General features: G+C 34.9%; 1 protein-coding gene across 1 annotated transcript; it reads right to left on the reverse strand.

The window, feature by feature from the left end:
- Positions 1-860: 860 nt before the first annotated feature.
- On the reverse strand, positions 861-16,412 carry LOC129749184 (uncharacterized). The gene is made up of 2 exons (XM_055744109.1): positions 16,068-16,412; positions 861-1,828 (listed from the first exon to the last, which is right to left on the reverse strand). Exons 1-2 carry the CDS (start codon positions 16,126-16,128, stop codon positions 1,260-1,262), a joined length of 630 nt encoding a protein of 209 aa, XP_055600084.1. The 5' UTR covers positions 16,129-16,412; the 3' UTR covers positions 861-1,259.
- Between the last annotated feature and the right edge of the window lie 8,610 nt (positions 16,413-25,022).

A 25,022-nucleotide genomic window follows, 5' to 3' on the forward strand; every position in this document is an offset into this window, starting at 1 on the left:
GAACACCTCCCTGTGTAACTGGTCTGCTCGGAACCTTGAGCGGCACTGATTGCTTCTTCATCTGACCGTAAGTTGCGGCAAACCCGAAGCAATCGACCATGTGCTCGCTCGGCTAAAATCCCGAGTCGATGGGTGGGGTTAGAGAAACAAGAGAGATCAATAGAGGGAAAGATCACATGCGGGATATACATGGTGTTTCGATAGAGGGTCCAGCAGTTGATCGGCAGAGCTCGATTGCTCGTGTTCGCCGGTTCCATCACGTTCACCGTGGTGGAATTGGCTAACGCGCCGTTGTACCGAAGCGGAGATTGCAGGTTCAAGTCCTGTCGGTGAGCCGTTGTATCTTTTTCGAAATTTTCATGATATTTACGGCTTATGTTCTTTCGTTCTTTGATAGTTCATGTTTCTCTAATTTCTTTCATCACATATGAAAATGTGATAAAAACATATTTAAAATCATCCTACGCACCGTTTTGACCATAAAGACTTGGGAGATTCCTCGTGAATTTTAATTAGCGATTTAAAAAAGATTGCAAAATTTTCAAACGCGTTTTTCTCGAAACGTCATAAATGAACATAGACCCTTTTCACGTGTTGCTGCTGAAATGGTAGTCATTTCGACCGAGAAGAATTTTCATGCCATCAATGTGATTTTCTCGGAAAAAAACAAGTCGATGGAGATCAACACAGGAAATTCCTCCCGTTTCATGGTAGCTGTGCAATACGTTGAGAAAGTGAAGTGCTTCCAGTATTTTAGTAGCCAGATAACGCCTTATGGTGGTACCAAGAAAGACATCTTCCAAAAAGTTATTTCTTTCCATAAGACCAAAACATCAAATCTACCGCTATTAGCGATCAAAAAACTGTCTCTGCTTTTATTTATTCTTTTTCCTTGACTTTTATACAGTAATTCAGTAGTTACATCTAGTTTCATAAGTTACAATGCCTCCTAAACAAAATATACAATCATAGAGAATTGCTATACACATCGCTAGTGAGTGTCTTTTGTTGAGATATTTGTCACATTTTTCAGTTTGTTTGTTTTTTTTTCTCTGGTTGATTGGAATAAGACTCGTTTCCCGTTTCAAAATCTGTACATTTCTTCAGATTTATTTTTTACAAAGTTCGTAACATGAGTTGAGTAAAAATAAAGATCGTTCCCTGGTGTAGTTTCGCGTATCGGTGATCGGAATTCCCCCAACCCAGCCTTTTTGGAGGAATCACAATCATCGATGAGAAGTCGCTGATGTCTAGGAGTTTTAACCACGTGCTTTTTCAGGCCTGGTGATTGCCGCATTTTCGACACCCACCGGAATGCGTCCATCGTAATCGTCCGCTTCATCACTGGCCGACGATCGCAATGGCAACCGGAACCGGCCGCTGAGACTTCCATGACTAGCTACGATATAATTCCGTTTGTTATTAGCTTCGTCAATGATTTTCGCGCTCCAGATGTCTTTCCCGGGTGCCTCCCCATAATCGACTTCGTTTTCGCTGCTCGGTTCCATAATTCTACCGGATCCAAGGAAATCCATGTCACTCCAAGGGATTCGGTACTTCTGAAGGTAGGATTTGATGAGCCACTGCTGTTGTTGATTCAAGTCAATATTGTTCGGGGAAGATTCCGCCGAACTGTCCGAACCTTTCCCGGGAACCGGAACTGAAACGGACTCAGCATTAACGCTTTGCGGTGCCGCAAGCGGTGGCGTTGAGCTACGTTTCCGAAGGTAGTTGAAGCAACATGTGCGAAAGTGTCGGGTCCCGCATGCTGAAGCACACTCCTGACCGCAGGAATCGCACGATATCGCTGCCACCGATAAAAGACAATCTGAAATTGGGTAAAAGCAATGAAAAGTTTCAGTTATATTAGTATGAACGATGTTACAACGATAATTTGTAATTAGAGGAAACCCATAAAAATCTATGGCACGTGATGACGCCAGAAACCATTCATTCATAAGTCCTTCAGGTAGTGTTCCCGATAACTGAAGATTAGCAGGGGATCCAATGATTTACTACAAGCTGTTGGTTGATTGATAAAAAGGTGTGACAAAACGGGAACAATCTAACCTGTAATTGGTAATTATTGCCATTGACCTATGTCAACTTGTTGTAGTGTTGACAGAATAAGGGCAGGAGGTGAGATAGAAAAACATCAAAGGGCTTCTGTTGTGTTTTTGCCCTTTATTTATAAATATTTTCCACCGACGTCAGATGAATGAATCAATCAGCACACAGTTGATAAGAGTAATAAAAACGGTTTGGGAAATTAGGCGAATCAATAGTGGTGACTAGGTGACGAATTTTTCGCAAGCTAAATCACTATGCGTCATACTTTTGGTAGGTACAGAAAACCTCTGTTTGTTTGGTGGATTATCTGTTGTACCTTTTTAATTAGAAGTTGCGTGAAAATCGATTTCAATGTCAAACAATTTTTTTTCATTAATTTTTTTTTTCAACCAAATCATGCTTACGTGCAAATGAAATCTAATTTTACTCGTTCTCTGCCTCGCGTTTGATGTGCGATGTCCTGGGACAAAATTTCATTACATAAAAGCATTACTTAAGATAGGCAATATGTCGAGTTTCAAAGAAAATTTAGAGAAAGGTATCTTTTTTACATGAAATTATCAAAAATAGAGTTTATTTCTTCCTGGAGATAATTTGGTCTGTAATATAGCCATATAGCAATTATATTTTTTTTAACGAAATCAGTTGGTCGAAGTTGATTAACGAAAAATCAAACATTATTTATTTTGAATTTTTAGACTTAATTTGTATTAAGTACAAACTATCGTTTGTTCAAGGAAAGTATCAGATTTTTTTCTATATGCCCTCGTTAAAGATTTATGATTGAGGTTGCCAGATTTTTTTCAGCACGTATCCGGGCCGGACAAATCCAGGCAGTTTTTTTTTATAAAAACTTGGCAAATTCTGGCATTTGTTTTCAAAATTGAAGATCTAAAATCCTGGTAATAAAACATGGGAAATTTAGTCAAAACCCATAAATAAATCAAAAAAAGAATCAAGAAAAAACTGAAAAAGATTTTTTTTTTATCAAAATTCATCGATAGATTTTAAATCGTATTCTAGGCTTCCAAAAAACATTTCATGATTATTTCCATAACACTTGCTCAAAAAAATTCGTTTTGGAGCCATAAATGAAAAATTACACAATTTGTTTTTTTTTGTTTGATTTGCAAAATAAAGTAAATACTTCCGGACAAAATCCGGACTGAACTGTTTTCAAATTTTGTTTAAATATGCGGGCAAACCCGGATGAAACCGGACAATCTGGCAACCTTCCTAAGTACATAAGCACTAAATCTTTGCATATTTATAGCTTTAAACCAGCATTCAAGTACTAAACTACACTATATCAGCACATCAAGTGAAATTTGGCATTAAAACAGCTCTTCGAGTGCTATGGAGCATCATATTATACCACTCTTTTAAAATGCAACTAGCATTTTATCAGCTTTACACGAATGCCACAAGGATGGTAAAGCATCGTGAATAAAAAAAAAATAATCAGCTTTGCCCAATGCTTTTGAAATACAACATAGCTTTAAATCAGAATAACGAATGCTCTATTTTCTAAGCATTAAATTGGCATCACAAAAGCTTGCTTTAATGCTTTTAAGCACTATGTAAGCACTACAGTGGCATTGAGCCAAAGCATATTAGCATTGATTGGTGCTGAATTAATGTAAATTTAGGGCACCGGTTGCTATAAATTTAATTCGAATAGGGCTTTTTTTTTCAAAGATCCAATGTGGGACGGATAGGTCCACAAACAGAGTCACTGAAAAATGTCCGAGCCAAAGATGTCATGAGTTCAATTTCAGATCATTTCCAGCAGAAAAATAAATAAAAATCATGTAGGTAATTCTACCCGAGAGATCTCATTAAAACGCATAATCGAATATCAACCAAAGACAAATTCAGTATGATGGCACAAAAAAGCAGCCAAACAAAAATCCAAAAAAATATTTTTCCCCGTATGGTTGTACCACTTTAAATGCCATTTGCATTTTCCCAGCCTTTTGCCCGCCAACGCTATAGCATCAACCAATGCTAATTAACCAATGCTAAAAATTCAATGTTTACCTCAATTTTATTTTGTGTTTCTTGTCCTTCTAAATGCTCAACTCCACACTCAAAAGGGTTTTGATAAATTACACGAGGCAAAAAATTCACATTTATCCATGGTGCAAGAATTTTAAGAGGTACTTTTGATCAATTTTGATGCCCTGAATCCAGGCCCGTGCGAAGGACTCGTCCATGGGGAGGGAGGGGTTTTCGAAATAGAAATTTAGCTTGAAAGACCAAAAATAACAAAAAAGACACGGTGTGTTTCGTAGACAGACTTACAAAAAAAAACAACAGTAACGTAAATTTTTGCATGGGCTGAAAGTAGAGCTTTTTCCAGTTCATTTCCACCAAATGTTAAAATATTTGGTCGGTGACCTCCCATACAAAATATTTTTCTGAAATTTTTCTATTTGAAATATCAAAAAAAAAATATTTATTTTAAGCGTTTTACAGTTTCAGTTGTGCTAGTTCTTTAATTTTAATTTTCGATAATACTAATTGAACTCAACATTCTCATCCAAATCCATGGAAATTAATCAAAATTATTTTTAACGAGTTACAGAAAATACGCAGTTAAAACAAAAATATTGCCTTTAAAAATATCTCTTAATAATAGAATTTTAAAAGCGGCTGGCAAATCTTGTCAGCAGTTCTGAAGGGTTGGATTATCTGAAATCATAAAATTTATCTGTAATTATATGAATCTATATGTGGTTCCATCTGAATCCATCCTCTTTTGATTTTCTGATTGTGTATATACTGGTGAAATTTTAAATAAACTAGATAAAAGATTAAAAAAGTCACTAAATACTTGAAACCACTTTAACTTTTTGTGATGACGTTTATGCAATCTGGATTTGAAACGTTTGTCATGATTTTAGCTTTAGAAAAAAAAAATCAAATATTAATTGAGTCAACATTGCGCCTTCAAATTAACATTTGAAGTTGCTTCTTCAAATCATTTTTAGAACTTTTCAAGGACAAAAGCTAGAAACAAAGTTATTCTTATTGAAAATTTAGATTTTTGGGCTTCCAAGAAGATTATGTTATCAAAACACAAAAATTTATACTTTAAAGAAAATACAAACTTATTAAAAATTGTTTAAATTTCCAAAAAGTTTGACTTTAAAATTCGGTCAATTAATTTAAAAAAAATACATTAAAATTTTGTTAATTTTTTTGGAAATAAAAATAATATGATATCTCAATTTATCCGAGTTATTGGATAAAGTCATGCTATTTTAGTAAGAACATTTCAAGATTATGAATATGAAAATTTGTCCATGAGGAACAAATTGATGACATGTGATGAAAATGATTCTTATCAAATTCTACTCGCTAATTTTTAATATCTTTTAATTTTATTTCTTTCAACTTTCATCAATGAGGCCTTTTCATGTATTAAAATATAAACAACGAGAAAATATTTCAGCTTTCTCGGTCAATTAACGGATCCAAAACAAGGTGTATCAAGGTAACAGTTGTATCTAAAATTTTTAACATTTTTGGAAAACAATTTTTCAATAAAAACGTCATACAATTTTTTAACTTATTTATTGCATTCAATAGATGATTCAAATTAACGAACTTTTCGAACTATGCAAAACGCTTTAATTTTTGCTTGTTTAATTTAGTTAATTTAGTTAATACAGCATTAAAAATTCGTTTAAAATCTAATATTTAACAAAATTGGGAAAACTGATCAAAACGAAAACTTTGATAAGTTTTTTTTCGCATAAGTCAAAATGACTTACGGTCTTGGGGAAAAAATCTTTGTTTTGAATTTGTTTGAAATGTTTCAAAGTTTTATCAGATAAGTGTAGAATTTTCTTAAATGAGATGAAGCAATCAAAAAAAAAAAAACAAAAATCTTATATATAAAAATGGAGGCGTTTTCTTTATAACACCATCACGTATAAACGGTCGGTCAGAATGAAGTGAAATTTGGTATCCGAGGGTTTTTCGGGTCAGAGATGGTTTGTAGAATAGTTTCAAGAAACTCACTTTTTATGTAAGGGGGGTCCTCATACAAAACCAACTTTAAATGGGACACAAGCCGTACAATTTTGTTACGATTTTCATACAAATCGATTCGCGTTTAGTTAGCGACGTGCAGATGAAATAAAACATTTAGGGGTTAAACCCCTAACCCCCCCCCCCCCCGCACAGTGGGCCAGGAACCACACTTTTGCGGTCAAAATTGACTGCAGGCCAGAGGCTTCGTTGTAGCTCATCGGTGTCTTCGACAAAGTTACTCGACTATATTTGTGCTGTGCCTGTATCTTGCTTCTATAAAAAGTTATATTTTGGCGCCTTGCGGAGAAAAATAGAACTAATTCAAATCCATCAATAGATAGCGCAAATATTGCCGAGTAACTTTGTCGAAGACACCGATGAGCTACAACGGAGGATCTGGCCTGCAGTCAATTTTGACCGCAAAAGTGTGGTTCCTGGCCCACTGTGCTCCGTTCGCACGGCCTTGTCTGAAGCCAAATATGCAACTAGTTTTTTTTTCCTGTAAGCTTTTTTATAAATAACTTAAGAGAATAGGTTGAAGATCATTAAAGAACACACTTTTTTGTACTTACATAAAAAAAATTATGTTGACTTATGCGAAAAAAGTAAAAGAATCTGGATGTGATAACTCTTTCCTATTCTGTAATATACGGTAAATTAAGCTCGCCAGATTGCCCGGTTTTATCAGGGTCCGGCTCGGTTGACAGGATTTCATAAAGGAAAGTCCGGATTTTTTCACCTTATACGAAAAATCGAACAAAAAAAACAAATTGTGTTGTAAATTTTATTTCTTTATGCGTCCAAAACGAAACTTCTTGAGCAAGTTTTATAAAAATAATCATGAAAGGTTTTGAGGAATTCTTAAATTTGATTTAAAATTTGCTTATAAATTTTGATGAAAAAAAAATTCGAGTTTTTCCGTTTGTTTGGATAACGTTCCGCTATTAGCCTACCCTCATTTTGAAGAAATTCCTTGACCAAACTTGATCAAATTTAGCCGGATTTTGATCAAAGATTGCAATACCAAATGCACAGATTTTGCCAGGTTTTTAGATAAAATAGCAAGGATCCCCCCCCCCCCCTCACAGTGGGCCAGGAACCACACTTTTGCAGTCAAAATTGACTGTAGGCCAGAGCAGAGGTGCCAGGTCGTTTTGTCAAAAATCAGGACACCGCCGAGACAAAAATCAGGATTTTTCAGGACACCACTAAATTGGTGAAAATAACATGCAGTTCTGACTAAATTGCATAACTAAAGGCGAAATATAGGCGCTCATGACGCCTGGAATTATGCAAATGAAGCGAAAATAACCTTGGCTGACCTGCAGTAAATATCGAAAAACACTATTTAAATATCATTTGAACCGAAGATTATTATTGCTTAATCTAGTTAAACTATTTTATTTAAGATTTGTTTGATGTTCTCATCATTTTACAATAAATTTAGTTATAAATTAGATAGTTTTAAAAAATCAGGACAAATCAGGAAATTTTAAGGCCATTTTAAAAAAATCAGGACAATTCAAGCGTTTTTGAAAAATCAGGACGGCCTCTCGAAAATCAGGACAAATCCTGATAAATCAGGACACCTGACACCCCTGGGCCAGAGGCTTCGTTGTAGCTCATCGGTGTCTTCGACAAAGTTACTCGACTATATTTGCGCTATCTATTGATGGATTTGAATTAGTTCTATTTTTCTCCGCAAGGTGGCTCCAAAATCTAACTTTTTACAGAAGCAAGATACAGGCATGATTTCTTCCAAAAAGTTGTTCATTATACCTTTCACATTAACTTTGTAGAACATTGTAAGACTCTATTTTGTGTACTTACCTTGCAAAAATAATAAATTCTGCTCATGTGAAAAAAAAACAACAAAAAATCTTGAAACCTTACGGTAAATCTAACGATTTTTTCAAAAGAAGTTTTAAACTTTGTTTTTTTTTAACTTGTTCTGATGTTTTTTAAACTTTCGTTAGTGATGTCAAAAGAACTAATAATGTTTTTTTTTTCTAATTTCCAAAAATTGCAGAATTTAAGTTTTCTATATCATTGTATTCTGAAATGAGAACATCAAGGTAAAATATTATTGTTTTATTGAATGGAAGATAATAAACTTATTCAGAATTAGTTTTGTCTTTATGTGGGTTTGTTAGCTGCATCCGTTTTTCAATTATTGATTTCACTCAAATATGAATCATATTTAAAATTTTAAAAACCATATCGTGGGAGACAGGTTAGCTTAGTACAGGATTTTCGAGCCAAACGGGATTTTATATTAAAGAGTTAATCAGATATTTTCCAGACATCAACAAATAATGCTCAAAATCTAAACTATTAAGTCTTGCTTTATTTATAACCGGTATCCAACAATATCACCAAAACTAGAGATGATAGACAAAATCTGACAATGATTCACGTTCAGGGCAAAATTTTAGAAATCAATCATTAAATCATCGGCACCAAAAATGCTGTTGTCAAAAATGAGTTATCAATTAAATTTTATAAATAAACTAGCTGACCCGGCAAATTTTGTTGAGCTTTTGAATTTTCACGAAAATAATGATCATGGTTATAGATTATCTATATATATATATAAAACAGGGAGAGAGACAGACCATACAGAAATGTACGAACACGCAAAACTCTTCACTGGATCATCCGATTTACATGCCATTTTTTTTGTTGTGTTTGTCTTCACGCGAAGAATAACACAACGGAGAGATAATTTCGAAAATGTTCTTGTGGAATTTGAAAATTAATTTTTAGTTTTTATTCGTATCAAATAAAAGCATGGCACCCAATTTCCATTTTTTTTTTTCATTCGAATCACCCAGAGTAAAAAGGCGCCAAAAGCAATCAAGGCTTACTGATGTGCATCCATATGGGGTGGGGTATGGGGTGAAAAAAAGAACGCAATAAGCCGGCATGGAGTATATCTATTTTCGAAAAGTGTCATTTTTGCTTCAGCATCAAGGCAACTTTAACATTTTTTAAGCTAATTTACCTAAAACTAGCCTGATTGCCCGGTTTTACCCGGACTTGACCGGGTAATTGATAAAACAAAATTTGAAGAGCCCGGTCAAATCGTCCAGCCCGGTTGTCCGGATTTTGATAAAAAAAAACCCGAATTTTCCGGATTTAGTCATTTCATTTGCCAAATAAAAAAAAATCTCTAATTAAGTTAATTTTTTTTAAATTTTGCGTACTAAAACAAAATTTTTTGAGCAGGTATCAGGTATCAGAATGGGGGTAGGCTTAATAGCGGCACGTTATCCAAACATACGGGAAAATTGTGCCTAGCCTTTTTTTTATCCAAGCTTTCATCATTTACCTGAGAAACCTGAAAAACCTATAAAAGGAAGAAATAAATTCAATCTATTTAAGATGGCATAAAGCCTTTTCACTAGGGATTATTAGCATTAAAGCTCTTTTCTACATTCGGTAAGGAATGATAGAATGTTTTTTAAGTTTAATTTCTTAAACTCAGATTCGCTTAAAGCGTAAGATCCCAGAGTACGAAAACGTAGTCTGGCAAATGAGGGACAGTTACATATAAGATGGAAGGGATCTTCCACATCTGATTCACAACTACCACATACTGGAGATTCAGCACGCTGAATGTTGTGCATGTGATAGTTGAGTTTACAATGACCGGAGAGTGCTCTGATCAAGATGCTGCAATGAGATTTATTTAAAGTTAATAAGTAACTCGATATGATTGGAGATGGTTTTTCTAAAAATAATTTAGTTTGACGACAAGTGTCCAACTCTTCCCAGTATCGTTCATGCTGGTTAGAGGACCAAGTTTGAATTTGGTTTCTGAACCAACATGGTGATATTGGGACAGCCGGCTCTGGTCCGTAAAATTCCTTTTCCGACCCAGCTCTAGCGAGTTCGTCGGCGCATTCGTTTCCAAAAATTCCCTTATGTCCGGGTACCCATAGAAGGTTTAATCCATTGCCTTCAGCAAGTTCTTCGATTGCTTTCCGGCATGCGATTACCAGTTTTGATCTAGAACTGGAAGCACTGAGTGATTTGATAGCTGCTTGGCTATCTGAACAGAAATAAATTGTTCTGAACATAATCTTCTTTTGAAGTGCAATTTGCACTCCATACATAATAGCATATAGCTCAGCTTGAAAGACTGTACAATATTTTCCTAGAGGTTGAGCATATTCTATGTTCAACTCGTGACAGTAAATTCCTGCACCTGCACGGCCGTTTGATAATGAACCGTCAGTATAGAATACAATATGAGAGGACATTTGGTCCTCTACGAAACCTGATAACCATTCTTGAGGAGAAGGAAATTTGACTTTAAACCCCATGTAGGGAAAACTACTCGAGAGTGTTAAATCGTTTGGCGCTAGATTAAACTTGTTTAATCTAACTAATTCAGGCCACACATTTGTATGACTCGATGATCTTTCGATATTTCCTGACAGCCAGAGACCAACTGCCTGTAGACGAAAAGCACATGAGAAGGCTTCCTGTTTTAGGAACAAGTGTAGAGGTTTGATAGAAAACAGAGCCTCTAGTGCTGCAGTAGGAGTTGTAGTGAACGATCCGGACATCCCCAAAAGACACATTCTTTGAAGGTGATTTAGTTTAGTCCGAACTGTTGCAACTTCTCCTTTCTGCCACCACACTAGACACCCATAGGCCAGAATTGGTCTTACTATTGTGGAGTAAATCCAGTGAATATGTTTGGGTTTGAGTCCCCAGTTTTTTCCGATTGCACGTCGGCATTGTCCGAAGGCCATGCATGCTTTTTTGATTCTGAATTCGATGTGATCAGACCAGTTTAATTTGGAGTCAAGAATGACACCCAAATATTTAACTTGATCAGACACGGTGATTTCAGAACCATAAAACAGCAGAGGGCGCACCCCGCGGGTGATACGTTTTTTAGTAAATAAAACAATATTAGTTTTTAGAGGATTAACTGAAAGTTCTACATGAGAACACCATCGTTCAACAGAGCGCAGAGCTTGTTGCATTATATCAAATAATGTGCTTATGCACAAACCTCTTACCAGCAGAAGATAATCATCTGCGAATCCATAGGTTGGTATTCCACGGTCATTGAGTTTTCTCAACAAGCCGTCTGCAACTAGGTTCCACAAAAGAGGTGATAGTACACCTCCCTGTGGGCAACCACGTGTGCTAACTTTTGTTATTGAAGCCTGTCTTAAAGACGAATGAAGATTCCTGTTACTTAGCATTGCGCTAGTCCAGTTAGTTATAACACTAGGCACTCCATGAAGTAGTGCCGCATCCATTATTGATGTAAACGAGACATTATCAAATGCTCCTTCTATGTCTAGAAATGCTCCTAGACATGATTCTTTCTGTGAAAAACTATTTTCAATATTATGTACTACGTTGTGCAGAAGAGTTAATGTTGATTTTCCTGTTTGGTATGCATGTTGTGTCGCATTAAGCGGATGTTGGACAAGGCATTCTTGCCTGATATGATGATCAATTAAACGTTCAAGTGCTTTTAATAGAAATGAACTTAGACTAATAGGACGAAAGCTTTTGGCTTCGTCGTATGATGATCGTCCCCCTTTAGGGATGAATTTCACGGCTATCTGCCGCCAAAGTTTAGGAATATATCCATGAGCAAAACTGCTTATCATTATTTTTCTTAATATGTGTTTGAAATGATCGAAACCTTTTTGAAGCAAAACTGGAAATAAACCGTCACTTCCAGGAGATTTGTATTGAGCAAAACCATCGATTGCCCATTTGATCGATTCTGTAGTAACTATTTTCCGAGCAAAATGCAAGGAATCTAGACTTCCAGAAAAGAACTCAGGCTCTATCGATGAATCTTGATCAACACATCCTGGAAAGTGAGTATTGAATAGACAACTTAATGTTTCTTCGTCGTTTGATGTATAATCACCACTAGGGGTTTTAAGGTATGAAACCTGATAATCTTTTGATTTGGCTAAGACTTTATTTAACCTACTTGCTTCGTGCAAGCTTGAAATGTTTGTGCAGTAGTTCTGCCAACTTGAGCGTTCGGCAGCTCTTGTTGCTTTCCGGTAAGCTCTGCGAGCCAACTTGAAGGCATCAAAACCTTCCGTGCGCCTTCGATTCCAAGAGCGTCTGCAGTTTTTTCGTAATTTACTGAGATTTGAGTTCCACCATGGTGTACTGTTTTTGTTGAATTTCAACGTTCGTAAGGGACACGCTTTTTCATAAGAATTTAAAATAATTTCGGTGGTTTTTGCAACCACTTCATCCAACTCAGAAGGAGTAGTAATTTCAGGTGTATATCCATGAAATTTAATAGCAATATGCTCCAAGTATAGGTCCCAATTAGTTGTTCTTGGGTTTCTGAATGTAATTGTTTCTAAAAACTCACCTGAGTGTTCAAAATAGATAAACCTGTGGTCAGAAATCGATTCTTCGTTAGGCACATGCCAATTTGAAATTTCCTGAGAAATTGTTCTAGAACAAAGTGTGATGTCAATCACCTCTTCTCTGTCACACCTAACAAAAGTTGGTTTATTTCCTACATTTATAATTTCTAAATCAGTGCTGCTTAAATATTCCATTAAATTTAAGCCTCTCAGATTGATATCTGAGCTACCCCATACAAAATGATGGGCATTGGCATCACAGCCAATTACAAGAGGTATATTTTGTGATTCACAGAATGAAATGACATTTTTTAAATCATCCGTAGGGGATGATTGTTCATATGGTAAGTATGCTGAACAGTAGACGTATTTTCTATCAGGCAGCGAAACCTGAACGACGCAAATATCTCTTGTTGTTAGATTGGGTATAAGTGTTGCATTTAAAGAATTGTTTATCAATATACATGCACGAGGCATTATTCGGGAATTAGTCATTCCAATTACACTGAACACAGTAAAGTTTGGTTTGAGCAAATTCCCTAAGTAAAAAGTTCCATTTCGGAAATAGGGTTCTTGGACCAAGGCGATTGATGCAGTTCCATTAAGGATTAAACGACATAAGTTAAGTGTAGCGGTTCTTTTGTGCTGCAGATTTATCTGTGCAACCTTAATAGAAAGCATTTCTATCAAAGAATTCCACACATATTTCCATCACACACAAGAACCTCTGCACCTTCATATCGACGCATGAAGCGGGGTATCCCATACAGGATGAAAATTTTAAAATCGTGTGTATAATCTGAATCCCACGAGTTGCCAGGAAAAATACGGCCCTTTGCACCAGTGCCTGGCTATAGTGCAGACCTTAAAAACGTTCTGCTTAAGATAGGATTATTATACACCCTCCTACCCCCACTTTGGGGCCCGCAGGCACAGAACCACCTTGAAGCGGGTGTTTACAAAATTAAGGAGAATACAACTCGTGCATGCACATTAATAGCAATAAGCACAATTGGTGAATCCTCCCTGAAGAAACTTGGCTTGGAACCAAGCCAAGGTTCCCCCCTCCCAATGTGATAGTCGCATTTGAAGAATGACTAACGCATATGGGAAGTACTGGATAAGTCGCCTTTTACGACGTGGACCAGTATCCCAGTGGTAGTATTCTATAAGCCGCCACCACACAGCCAAAAACTTTTAACATAATTATTATTTACGGTTTCTGGATGCTTAAAATACGATTCAAAATTACTGATGTGTTTCGAAAAAAAAAAAATTATTTCAGTGCTTTTCGTTTGATTTTTTTTTTTTGAGTAGTTTCTGAATTTAGCCCAAATTTGCTTGGTATTGTCCGAATTTTGGATTGACAATTTTGAAATCAAATGCCCGGATATTGTTAGGTTTTTAGATAGAATAAATTTGCCTGACCAGGATACGCGCGGGAAAAATTCTGATCTCTTTTATTTACTCCGTTATTTTGTTTTGTTTATTTTCCGGTTAAATGAAACAAAATTAAGGATATAAATAGGGTTGACTTTGTTTTTAAATAAAATTCATAATTTGATCCAACACTCAGTATTAGAAATCAAGAACAGATAACTGGTTCAATAACATCTTCAAATACAAGAAGCTTGGAAAATAAAAAATTTAGTCTCGACGAAAATATGATTCAAGATCCAAAACAGAGATAATGGAAACTGAATTAGATTTGCTAAAACTTTTTTGAATTTCATTTCTGATTTTGAATTCATGATCTCAAAGTAAAAAAAGATTTCATAACCGTTTGATTTGAAATTGCTGTGAATAAAAATTCCATGTACATACACATATATTGAATGTTCTAATTTTTTTTGTTCAGTGCTTAATCATCCATGATTAAGATGATAAATCGATAAATATGATAAAGTTAAAGTCGATATGAAAAAGATGATTTTAAAAATTAAGAGGAGATTATCTAATACAGAGAACATATCAAATGCATGATAGATAACGAAAAACAGAATGGTATATAAAAATTTGTTGATATTGATATATTGCAGCATAAAAAAATCGCGAAATTTCATACCATGAAAAGTGTTGTGCCATTTCTACAAATGTGGTACCTATACGATAAAGAAAATTTTAAACATGGTTTTGCCGAAAAATGAAAGACAGTTGATCAAAACTGCTTAAAATGACGACACATTTCAACAAAACACTTTTTGGCACTTATCTTGGGGTTTATAGAAATTGAACATATCGGTGTCAAGGATCCTCTGTAAATGTAAAAAAAATGTAAAACGGAAGAAAATAGATTTTTAACTTTATTCCAGAAGATTTTCGCTTTCCAGTTTTGTTGGAAGTCAATCTTCTTCGAAAATTTTTGCCTCTGGAGTTAGGCACTACCATAATATGACAGAAGTATTACGAAAATAGTCAAAAAACTGTGTCGATTCACTCCGTTTGAAGGTAACAATCCAGTTTCATGAGCGCAAATAATTATTAACCTATTTTCTGCTTATTTACATGTTCATTTTTTTTGCGAAATTCAAAGGCTTAACGAAGTTTGCCGGGTCAGCTAGTATGATTATATATTTTCATGAAACTGGATTGGAAGCGCAAAATGGGAAGAATCGGCGCAGATTTCGCACTATTTTCGTAATATTTCTATCAAATTATATTAAGTGGCCCTTAATACTGCCATGATATGCCGAAGTAACGTATATGCCATTTTTTTGTTTTCTGCAATAAGAGGTTTTTTTTCATTTTTTTTCCTCATTTTATACTTCTTCGGGATTTTTCATGAAATGTGATACTGTATTCAGATAACATTTTATGAAAAGTTCCGGAAGAGTGGAGAATGAAGAAAAGGAGAAAAACACTCTTATTGGCAAAAACTATAAATGGCATATACGTCACTTCAGCATATCACGGCAGAAAGGAACTCAATCAAAAAGAAAGTTGTAAGTATTTAACTTTAAATATTCAAACAGCTATTTTTATTCACTCTCTAAGCTTCCATCATATTAAACGTGAATTAATGCGTTGTTTTTCGCATTTTTATACATTTCAGAAACTTTAACTAAGTGATGAAATGTAGTGCCAAATTGTTTTTGAATTATTATCTTGGTAAAATTCATCCCGAGCAAATTAATTTTGAATTTGCTTAAACTTTATGAGCTTCTGAATTCTTTTTTTTTTTCTCTTTTTAATTTAGGATGACAAATATAGAAAAAATAACCAATTACTGAATAAGTATCAGTATCTTTTATTTGATAAATTTTTTTAACATGCAGTACCTTTTTTATTCGCCTGATAGAATAAATGAATAATATTGCCATAAATTATCAAGGTGATATAAAATCATGTGATTTGAAACTTGAGCTTTTCAAAAAATAAAAAAGGGTTTGGGCCTTTAAGTGTTGATTTTAACAGGTCACCAACATATGTGAAAATATTCTTATTCAGAGGGACGACGATGACGGTTGGATTGACTTCCGAGGTATTTAAGCGGCCCACGTTAACCCCATGACTAACGATCTCCTACTTATTTAAGAGATATCTTCGATTATTCGTGCTTATTTTTCACTAAATATCACTTACAAAGCAAAACAATCGTTAGACACGCCACTGGTTGATGGGTCATTTTGGGGTTCGGTTTCATCTTTCGGATAGCTACTGGTTCACTCTGTAACTCGGAAGGTATCACGAAATGTTTTTCTTCTTCTGGTCACAATATCCGTCAGCATTTGTGTAAACTTTCGGGCTTTCTGGCACTCACTGATAAAGACTTTGTGGTAGATTGAACATAAACTTCCGGAAAAACGGCTTTTCACCAAACCAAATTCAACACATTCTATCACGTTTTTCCCTCGAAAATCGTCGAGTTTTGGGACAACTTTGCCGTTCCTGTCCGGTGGTCCTCGGAAGACTATGACCGGTTCCGGTGCCGATGGCTGCATTTATATGTAAAATTCCGAAGTTCGCGCTTCTTGTGCTGTGCTTTGACACCTGTCGGATTTGAGGAAACCCGCCCGATGTCGGGGAAAGCACCAACGACGACAACGACGTCACCGTGGATTGGGGGCACCATGCGCATTTTCGAACCGATTTGCGATACCTCTAGTCGTTTGAATTGTTTTTGTGGCAGTTAGGCGGTTTTATCATATCGTAATGAAATGATGCTCACCGTATTTATTAGGGATTTCCCTTTTGCCTGATGTTTTTTTTCCGATTGGATCAATGACCAATCAAGGCATGGATACCGGAGCCAGTGGCTGCTTTAGGATTTATAAAAATATAGTTTTTGAATCATCAAAATTTAGAAACACAATGTAAAATATAGCATCATGAGTTGTATTTTTTAAACAAAAATATAAAACCTTTAGTCAACGGTTCGAAACTTTTAAAGAATTGAAAAAAAGGACGTCGTTTTGATTTTTGTGATTTTGGCGCTTTCAATTCGAACTTTTAAAAACACTTATTTCATTCCAAACTTAACTTTTTTGATTTTTTTTTAGATTTTCATTGCTCGTTCCGATTTATCAAAAATCTTTGTTGCAGCTCAAAATCATCATCTTGTTCTGGTTTACTTCAAATTTGAACCCTGATGTTTAATTTTTTAAGAAATCAAATCTGTTTTTCTCATCTTTTTGAATATAGAAATCTCATTGAAATTGTCAACATTCTTTAAGGTAACATAAAATAAAAAAGGATTTGAACTTTTGACTTAGAGTTACGATGCTAAATACTCGTGGCCGTGCGTGATCATGGATTGCATATCTCCTCACATCAACTTGTCGAGTGAAAGGGAGTGCAATTTTCATCGCCTGCTCCACTTAAGCTGTGCGGGGAAAGATTAACCGCACTGCAAACAAGAGTGAGATATTCAACACATTAATGTGAGCAGAGCATTCAAATCCGCTGTTGAAGAGAACTTCCTTCTCTGGAGAAATCTGTTGCGCATTGTTCTGATGAGAAATCTGAGAACAAACACTGTTTTTTTTGTAAGTTTATGAGGAATGACGTCGCTACCGTTGACAGTTATTTTTGCAAGAAAAAAGAAATCCAAAACATCACTAAGCAAGATTGCCACAAGTACAGATGTATATTGAAAAACAGAATTATCTAAAAAAGTACAGATTTTTCATTATTTTTTGGTACAGATAATGCTTGCACAGAAAACAGATTTTTAGAATTTGGCTCAGATTTGTACAGATTTCACCATTAAAAAAAGACCCCATTGAACATTTCATTAAGAGAAAAATTTATTCGGATTTATGTGAAAGTCGCCAACTATAATATCACAGTTGAAAGTAGTTCCTGGATTATAAAACACACTGATGAATTTTGATTAAAAATATGTTCTATAGAATATTAAGAGCACAAAAATGTCAACAATAAAATTTAAAAAATACAGATTTTCCTAATTTTGGCCACCTTCAAACTTGAAGTAATACACCGTCTCAGCCGAGCTGGGTTTTACAGACTGAATAAACGTGGACAACTTAAGATTAACATGAAACACCCAATATCAAAATGAGAATCGAAGTCATGCCATGAACGGACCAGCGATCACCGTCTTACCACGCTAACCACTCCACCAACGAGACGTACAATTTTTTTTGGTGTAGATTTTTGCTTTTTTTTTTTCAAATGAGATTGAAATGTGGCAACGCTGTTATCGGGGAAGAGATTTTTGTTTTTTTGTACGTTGTATAGTGGGGATAATTTTTTTTTTCTCCAATGAGCGCTGGAATCGAAAAGTTATTCTTTCTCTACTTAAGAAATCTTCGTAAGATTTGTCAAAAATTGGATGAAATTTTAGCCGCGCCCCACTTGCACTTATGTAAAACCATCACCCAAATTCGGCAGCGCTCCCATCGCCCATTTTCTGAGGTGTATGACTGACTAGTGTTGCGCTCTTGGCTAGAATTCTGTTTCCCTTACTATTTATCACAAATATTTATTCATTTTTACATCTTCTGTCTTTGTAACTGATACAATTTTGAATATTTTTACCGTTTATAGTCTGTAATACCAATATTTCTGATAAGGTATGAATATTTCATCAAGTCAGAGCCGTTGACATGGTATATTTAAAGCCGCAGAGCTATTCAATGCACAAAATGCCAAAAATCTATACAAATCTGTACCAAATTTTTAAAATCTGTCATCTGCACGTACAGAATCTGTACCGGAAATGAATCAAAAATCTGTACTTTTCTAGAAAAAGCTGTCCATATGGCAACCACGAGTTCGAGTCGCTTACAGCCAGCGTTATTCTGTTATCATACAGATTATTTTGAAATTTTCAAGCCAAGAATCTATTTATTATAGATAATTGGAAATTAATACAGATTTTCTGCAAATCAGATTTTTTTCAAGATGTTTTGATTATATTTTGAGTAAATCGATAAAAATCTACTTCGATGATCAAAGGGAGTTTTGGCAACCCTGCCGTAAAGACAGTGGCAATATTTTCATCGGAAGAAAATTTTGCATTTTTTTTTAATTTTCGCGTGTTTAAAAGTAATTTTGTGTCTCGTTTTTTCCGTTTTAGTGTTCTTCATCTATTGCACATATAAGTTAGTTTGAATTATTGTTGTAAAGTGTAGAAATTGTTTGCTAAACTACGAAAGTTATTTCTATCGTTCCACTTTCCATATTGTCCCCCTTCTTCGATACAATCGTGTGCCTTTTCGTAATTCGTGCTTTGCGTGATATGTCATTTTGCGAAAATGATGGTGTGAGTCTAGGATAAATGGTTGGAATCAAATTTTGGTTCCCCGCGACGCGTTAGCGTTAGTGCCAAAAATGAAACGCTCCCAGGGGAAAACAAATCGATGTTATTTTTTTTTTTTTTTGGAAAAGACAAATGAAAAACTACGGCGGATTTCTGAATATTCGAAATCAAATCAACAAAAAAGGATCTTTAAAGTAAAAATTAGGATGTTTGTTTGCCTTTAGATAAAGTACGAAACAGCTAGGATGTTTCAACGGAATATTTAATTATTATTTATTATTGATAAATGAGGTGATATAAAGCCTTTGTTGCTAACGATTGGCGAAATTACGTATAGATAGCACTAGTAATGATCACCACTCCCGACACCTGGTGAGCAAAATTTGTCTATCTTAGTTGAGCTCACCGACATCTTGTGAGTAAATTACTCTCTGCCTTATTGACATATGGCGAATGTTTTAAAAATTAAGAGTTCAAAATTTAACTGAATCATAGTACATTTTTTAAAGTTTCTTTTTCTCTAAAAGAAATAGCGTTACTTTACGGATACAGCAGAATTACAATATTTTGTCAGATAAAAAAGTGATTTTTGAGTTGGCTAAGATAAGTTTCTAATTCCTCATAAGGCAGTGTTTTTTTAACGAGAGAAAAGATCTATGATTTTATGAATACAAAGTAAAGAGTTAGTTAAAAAAAACCAGTAGAATGAAAATTCTAACAAATTAATAAATTACATTCGGAAAAGAAACTATGTATCGTTGTTGCTCCAGCTTGTAAATTTGCGCAATTAAACTTTTACAATGCTCATTATCACGTTATTTTTCAGCAACTTAGCGATCAAACTGCAATTGATATTTCTTAAAAATATTTGTATACGAGCTTAAAAATGTCATTGACCATTAAAAAGTGTTATTTGTACAGAAACATAGATGTAGAGCAAAAGTATTAAATTTCCTTGTATTTTAACATCCATATTTTTGAAAATCTAGTGCTATGCCATAGATCGTCGAGGTAATCGAAAAAAAATTTCCAAACAGTATAAAACACATTCTCGTACCTCATACCTAAAACCAAAAACAAATATTTTGTTTTGAATCATTCGCTAAGCGCTCATCTTTTCTAAAATGCACCTTGTTAAATGATAGAAAAATAGAATTCGTTTGAGCAAAATGTGTGTAAACTTAACACGCTTATTTAAAAATATGGAAATGCTGGAGAATAGAATAATTAATATCAAATTGAAAAAAAATTAAAGCTTCCTGAAAAATTGGATGTTCAAAAAAAAAGTTCCCCTATTCAAAAGTAGCCTGAATTATTTTTATCTGGAATTTTGCAGTTTGTCAAAAATATTAGTTATCAACATGAGGAAAATTCAAGTCGGCTATATTTAATCCACTACGTACATTTCAATATTTATTATAATCGATGATACAATACACATACAACACAATAAGTTTCAAAAATTATTTACTAGAAAAGGGATCAAGATAGCGGAAATAAGCAAAGTAAAAAATTCTGTGTTTTCGATCAAAAATTTATTAAATTATAATACATACAGATTGCTATACATAGGCTAAAGCTATCGAAAGTTTTCAAAGGACTTCCAATAAACTTAACAAATAAAAATCAAATTCAAATGATTTCACTGAAAATATTTAGGAGCAAAGGAGAATAGGATTAAACACATTAGATCGCACTAGTCAAAAGTGTTTCCTGATCAAATCCCTTCAACCACAATTCCAACCATAAATTATTTGCTAGGATGCAGAGGTGACCTCGGTCCTAAAGCGCGAATTCATAATTCTGTCACTCCTTCTTCTCTCTTTCCTATCTATCTATTGACTACTAGGACGTGGCCGGCGCCGTTATTGATGATAAAAGAGAGAGCATCAGTTCTGTGCATTGAGAATGATGTGCTAGTCCCAAGCAGCATTCTTTTGACCTTTGAACACAATTGATGGCCTCGGTCAATCACGGAGTAGCAACCATTGGTGATGTAGAATTCATTCTACTGAGCCACGCTTGCGATCATGGAATTCGAAATGCTTAAAATGCAATAATAACGTGATCCTGAAAATACAATCGTACCAAATATAAATACTTTATACGTTACAGAGAAAATACGTTTGAAAAAATAAGTGAAGCATTTCGGGTTAAATGATTAAAGGTGGATGTGAGTAGTCAATCAAGCTAAGCTAAGCTAAGCTAAAAATCTACTTCGATGATCAAACTTTTAAGTCATCTTCAAGTCATTCGCAAAAACTATCTTGTGCGATTTTCCTGAAGAATTTAATGAAGGCTATTTGAGCCATAGTTTGCTTCAATAATGGAGCTATGACTGTTTTCACCCTCAATCTCCCTCTATTTTTCAATTATTTCCGAAAAAAAGCATGTTCGGGCTTGTAAATTTTGGATAAAATAGGAGATATCTTGTGTGATTTTTTTCCGAGGAATCGAATGGAGGTTGTTTGAGCTACCGCACGCTTCGGAAAATTGAGTTATGGCTGTTGACCCCTCAATTCACTTACATTTTTCAAATAGTTACACTGAACCCAAATTCACTCTTAAAATACACATGATTTTTCATTTAAAAATAAGGATCCAGTGATTTTCTTCCATTCAAGTGCGACATATACATTTCACTTGGCAGTCACTTAAATTTCAAGTGAATTCATCCACATTCACTTCAGTCGTCACTTGAATTTGAAGTGAGAAAAAATGTTCACTTCCCCATCACTTAAATTTCGAGTGAATGTCGGGTTGTAATTGTGTTTATTTTCAGAGTTCAAAATGGCAAATTCTAAAGAGCAGCGTTTAAAGCCTATGTTGGATTTGGATTTTCCCAATTCTTTACTAGGCGATTTTGGCGGTATTTTATGTTAAACGTGATGTAAGAAAAAGTTATTTAATGGTGTTATCGTGTTTCAGCTTGTGGGTTGGACTGGACAGATTTTCTGGTTTGCAGCAGAGAAGATTTAGAAGTCGCACTATCCGCAGTCGATTTGCCTTGGGATTACGATGGAATTTTCCAATCAATAAATTTATGGCGAAAGCGTAATGTAAGTATTTGAAATCGAAGTGGTGTTCTATAATTGTTCTTTTATTTGAAAAGGCGAGAGATAATTAACTAGAAACTTACTTAGAAATTCAGATTAATTTCACTCGAACGTCATAGTGTAATTCACTTGACCGGTCACTTAAATGAATTCACTTGACCCATCACTTAAAATTCAAATGAAATTACGTATGGCGAGAATTCACTACAGATGTCACTTATTTTTTAAGTGAAAATTATTTTGCGTGTAAGAAAACGCATGTTCGGCTTTGAAAATTTTGAACCAAATGGAACGCATCTTGTGTGATTTTTTTTTCTAGGAATCGAATGGAGGTTGTTTGACCAACCGCACCCTTCGGAAAATATAGTTATGGCTGTTTATACCCTCAATTCCCCTACATTTTTCTATTAGTTTAGAAAAAAAAGCATGTTTGGTGTTGAACAAAATTGGATTTTTTCCTATCAACCCAACGATGCCTATTTTAGCCACCGCACGGATTGGAAACTGGAGTTATGATTGTTTTACCCTCAATTTTCTGAATTATTTGAAAAATGTTAGGGAATTGAGGGCAAAATAGCCATAACTCCTGTTTTCAATGCGTGTGGTCGCTCAAATAGGCTTCTTTGGACTCCTCGGAAAAAAATTACACAAGATACGTCTCATTTGGTTCAAAATTTTCAAGTTCGAATATGCTTTTATCTGGAGTAATTTTCAAATGTAGGGAAATTGAGGGTAAAAACAGCTATTAATCCATTTTCCGATGCGTGCGGTGGATTTTTCGGAAAAATCATCCAAGAAACGACCCATTTGGTTCAAAATGGTCAAGTCCGAATATGCTTTTTTCTTAAATGATTGAAAAATGTTGGGAAATTGAGAGTAAAAACAGCCATAACTTCATTTTGCAAAGTGCACGGTGGCTCAAAGAGCCTTCGTTCCATTCCTCGAAAAAATCGCATAACAAAGGTCTCGTTTGATTCAAAATTTTCAAGTTCGAACATGCTGAACTATTTTAAAAAGGTAAAGGAATTTAGGGTAAAACATCCATAGCTTCTGTTTCCAATGCGTAATTTAATAATTAATCCAATTTTAATAATTTAGCACTTTATATTGGCTTCGGAAATTCCCGGGATCCGCGACGGGGGCCAGTGACGGGGAAGCTTTCATATCATTCATATTTTCAGATCTTCAGTGCAATATAAATTTAAGCGCAATATAAATTTATTTTTTGAATTTTTAAAGTTCAAAATATTTGCCTTTTTTATATTTCATAACTGACTTCTGAAATTAGATTTTTTTTCCCTAATTCTTACTTATATTTTTGTTTTGCATAGCATAGCATAGCATAGCATTGGGTGACTACGCACATCTTGAATTGGCTGATACACGAAGTACAACTAACAATCGAGCCCAACACTGGATGAAAAAATGAGTATATGGGTTCAATACTCATTTCAAGTGTTGCTATTGAGAATCAGTGCGGTACCATTATGCACACCGTGACAAGTCAATGTAATCATATAGGGATAATCTGAACAGCGAAATGAACTTTTCAGGTGCAAGAGAACTCATGCGACCCTACAAACAAGGATGCTGTTTCAGATAGGAAGAGGGAAGGATATTTGCTTTTATAGGAAACCCTACTCGGCAAGTGGGATTGATGTGTTAAAAAATTTAAAATGTGACCGAATACACAGATAAATAAATTGGAAAGAGCTCACCAATTTACGGGAAACCTGATTCTTATATCTTGCAATCTTAGGTCCGCTCCATTCCTGTACGAACATGATATTTTCTCCTCAATTTTTTATCTACCGGAACCCCTGTGTGTTGTAACTTGGTACCAGCCATCTGGTCTGCAGAGCCTTTTCTCGTACCCTGGACAACCTCACCATTGTTCATTCCATTTCCGTATCCCAGTGTAGATCCTTCAGCAAAATCCTCTCGGCAAGCAACCAGGATTATTCTTCTTTCAAACGTCATATCTTCCAATTCTGTTTGAACTTGTATTTCAGGGCTCTTGAAAATTTTCCTCACAAACAAACACTCAAAAAGAAGAAAAAAATATTCATAGAAAAATCAACATTTTAATCGATCCTAGTCAACAAAAATCCTGACAAATATTTTGACAGTCTGACTGCCTGAGAGACCAATTGCTCGTATGTCATTCAACGGAGCTCTTCTAAAGCAAAATGGGATGTCTGAAGAACTTGTTGCAAATAATGCAAGCAATTTTTAAACCAAAAAGTTAAAGTGGAAGCGAATACTTAGCTTGGGACAAACGGTTGATGCTTCAGGTTCAAATCTTCCTTCGGGTGCCCACCCATGCTGTAACCATCACCCATGGGTGATGGTTGGACTACATTCTGATGAGAGGGCACCGGTTCCTTACGTATTGGCCGCTTGTTTGACTGGCTGTACCCTCGGAGCGGTTGGCCGTGCATGATGAATCGAGAAAATCCTCTTCCATTGCTTGTTCCATTGTGGGTCTTTTTCATCTTGATTATAAATTTTGATTTTTTGTTATTTATTTTAACTTCACTTTTCAAATCAACGAAAATTCAGAGCTTGAAAAAACACGTCATGCTCAGGCGACGACTGCTTCGATCCACCTTTCTTACTTATATTTTTGTTTTGAAAGAATAAATTTTAAAGAATGATTTATAGAATGGAATTTGATGATATTGGTTGTTAAATATTTTCAATTATCTAGTTTTAAGAAATTTACTAATTTTGATTCTCCGGTCTGAGTAAATATTT

This window comes from Uranotaenia lowii, chromosome 2 (genome assembly GCF_029784155.1).
Source record: "Uranotaenia lowii strain MFRU-FL chromosome 2, ASM2978415v1, whole genome shotgun sequence".
Lineage (NCBI taxonomy): Eukaryota > Metazoa > Arthropoda > Insecta > Diptera > Culicidae > Uranotaenia > Uranotaenia lowii.

Coding starts and splice junctions, on each gene's coding strand:
- LOC129749184 (XM_055744109.1), bottom strand. CDS start 16,128: ATGAAACCGAACCCCAAAATGACCCATCAACCAGTGGCGTGTCTAACG. Junction 1,829..16,067: donor TCTAACGATTGTTTTGCTTT/GTAAGTGATATT, acceptor ACCCAATTTCAG/ATTGTCTTTTATCGGTGGCA.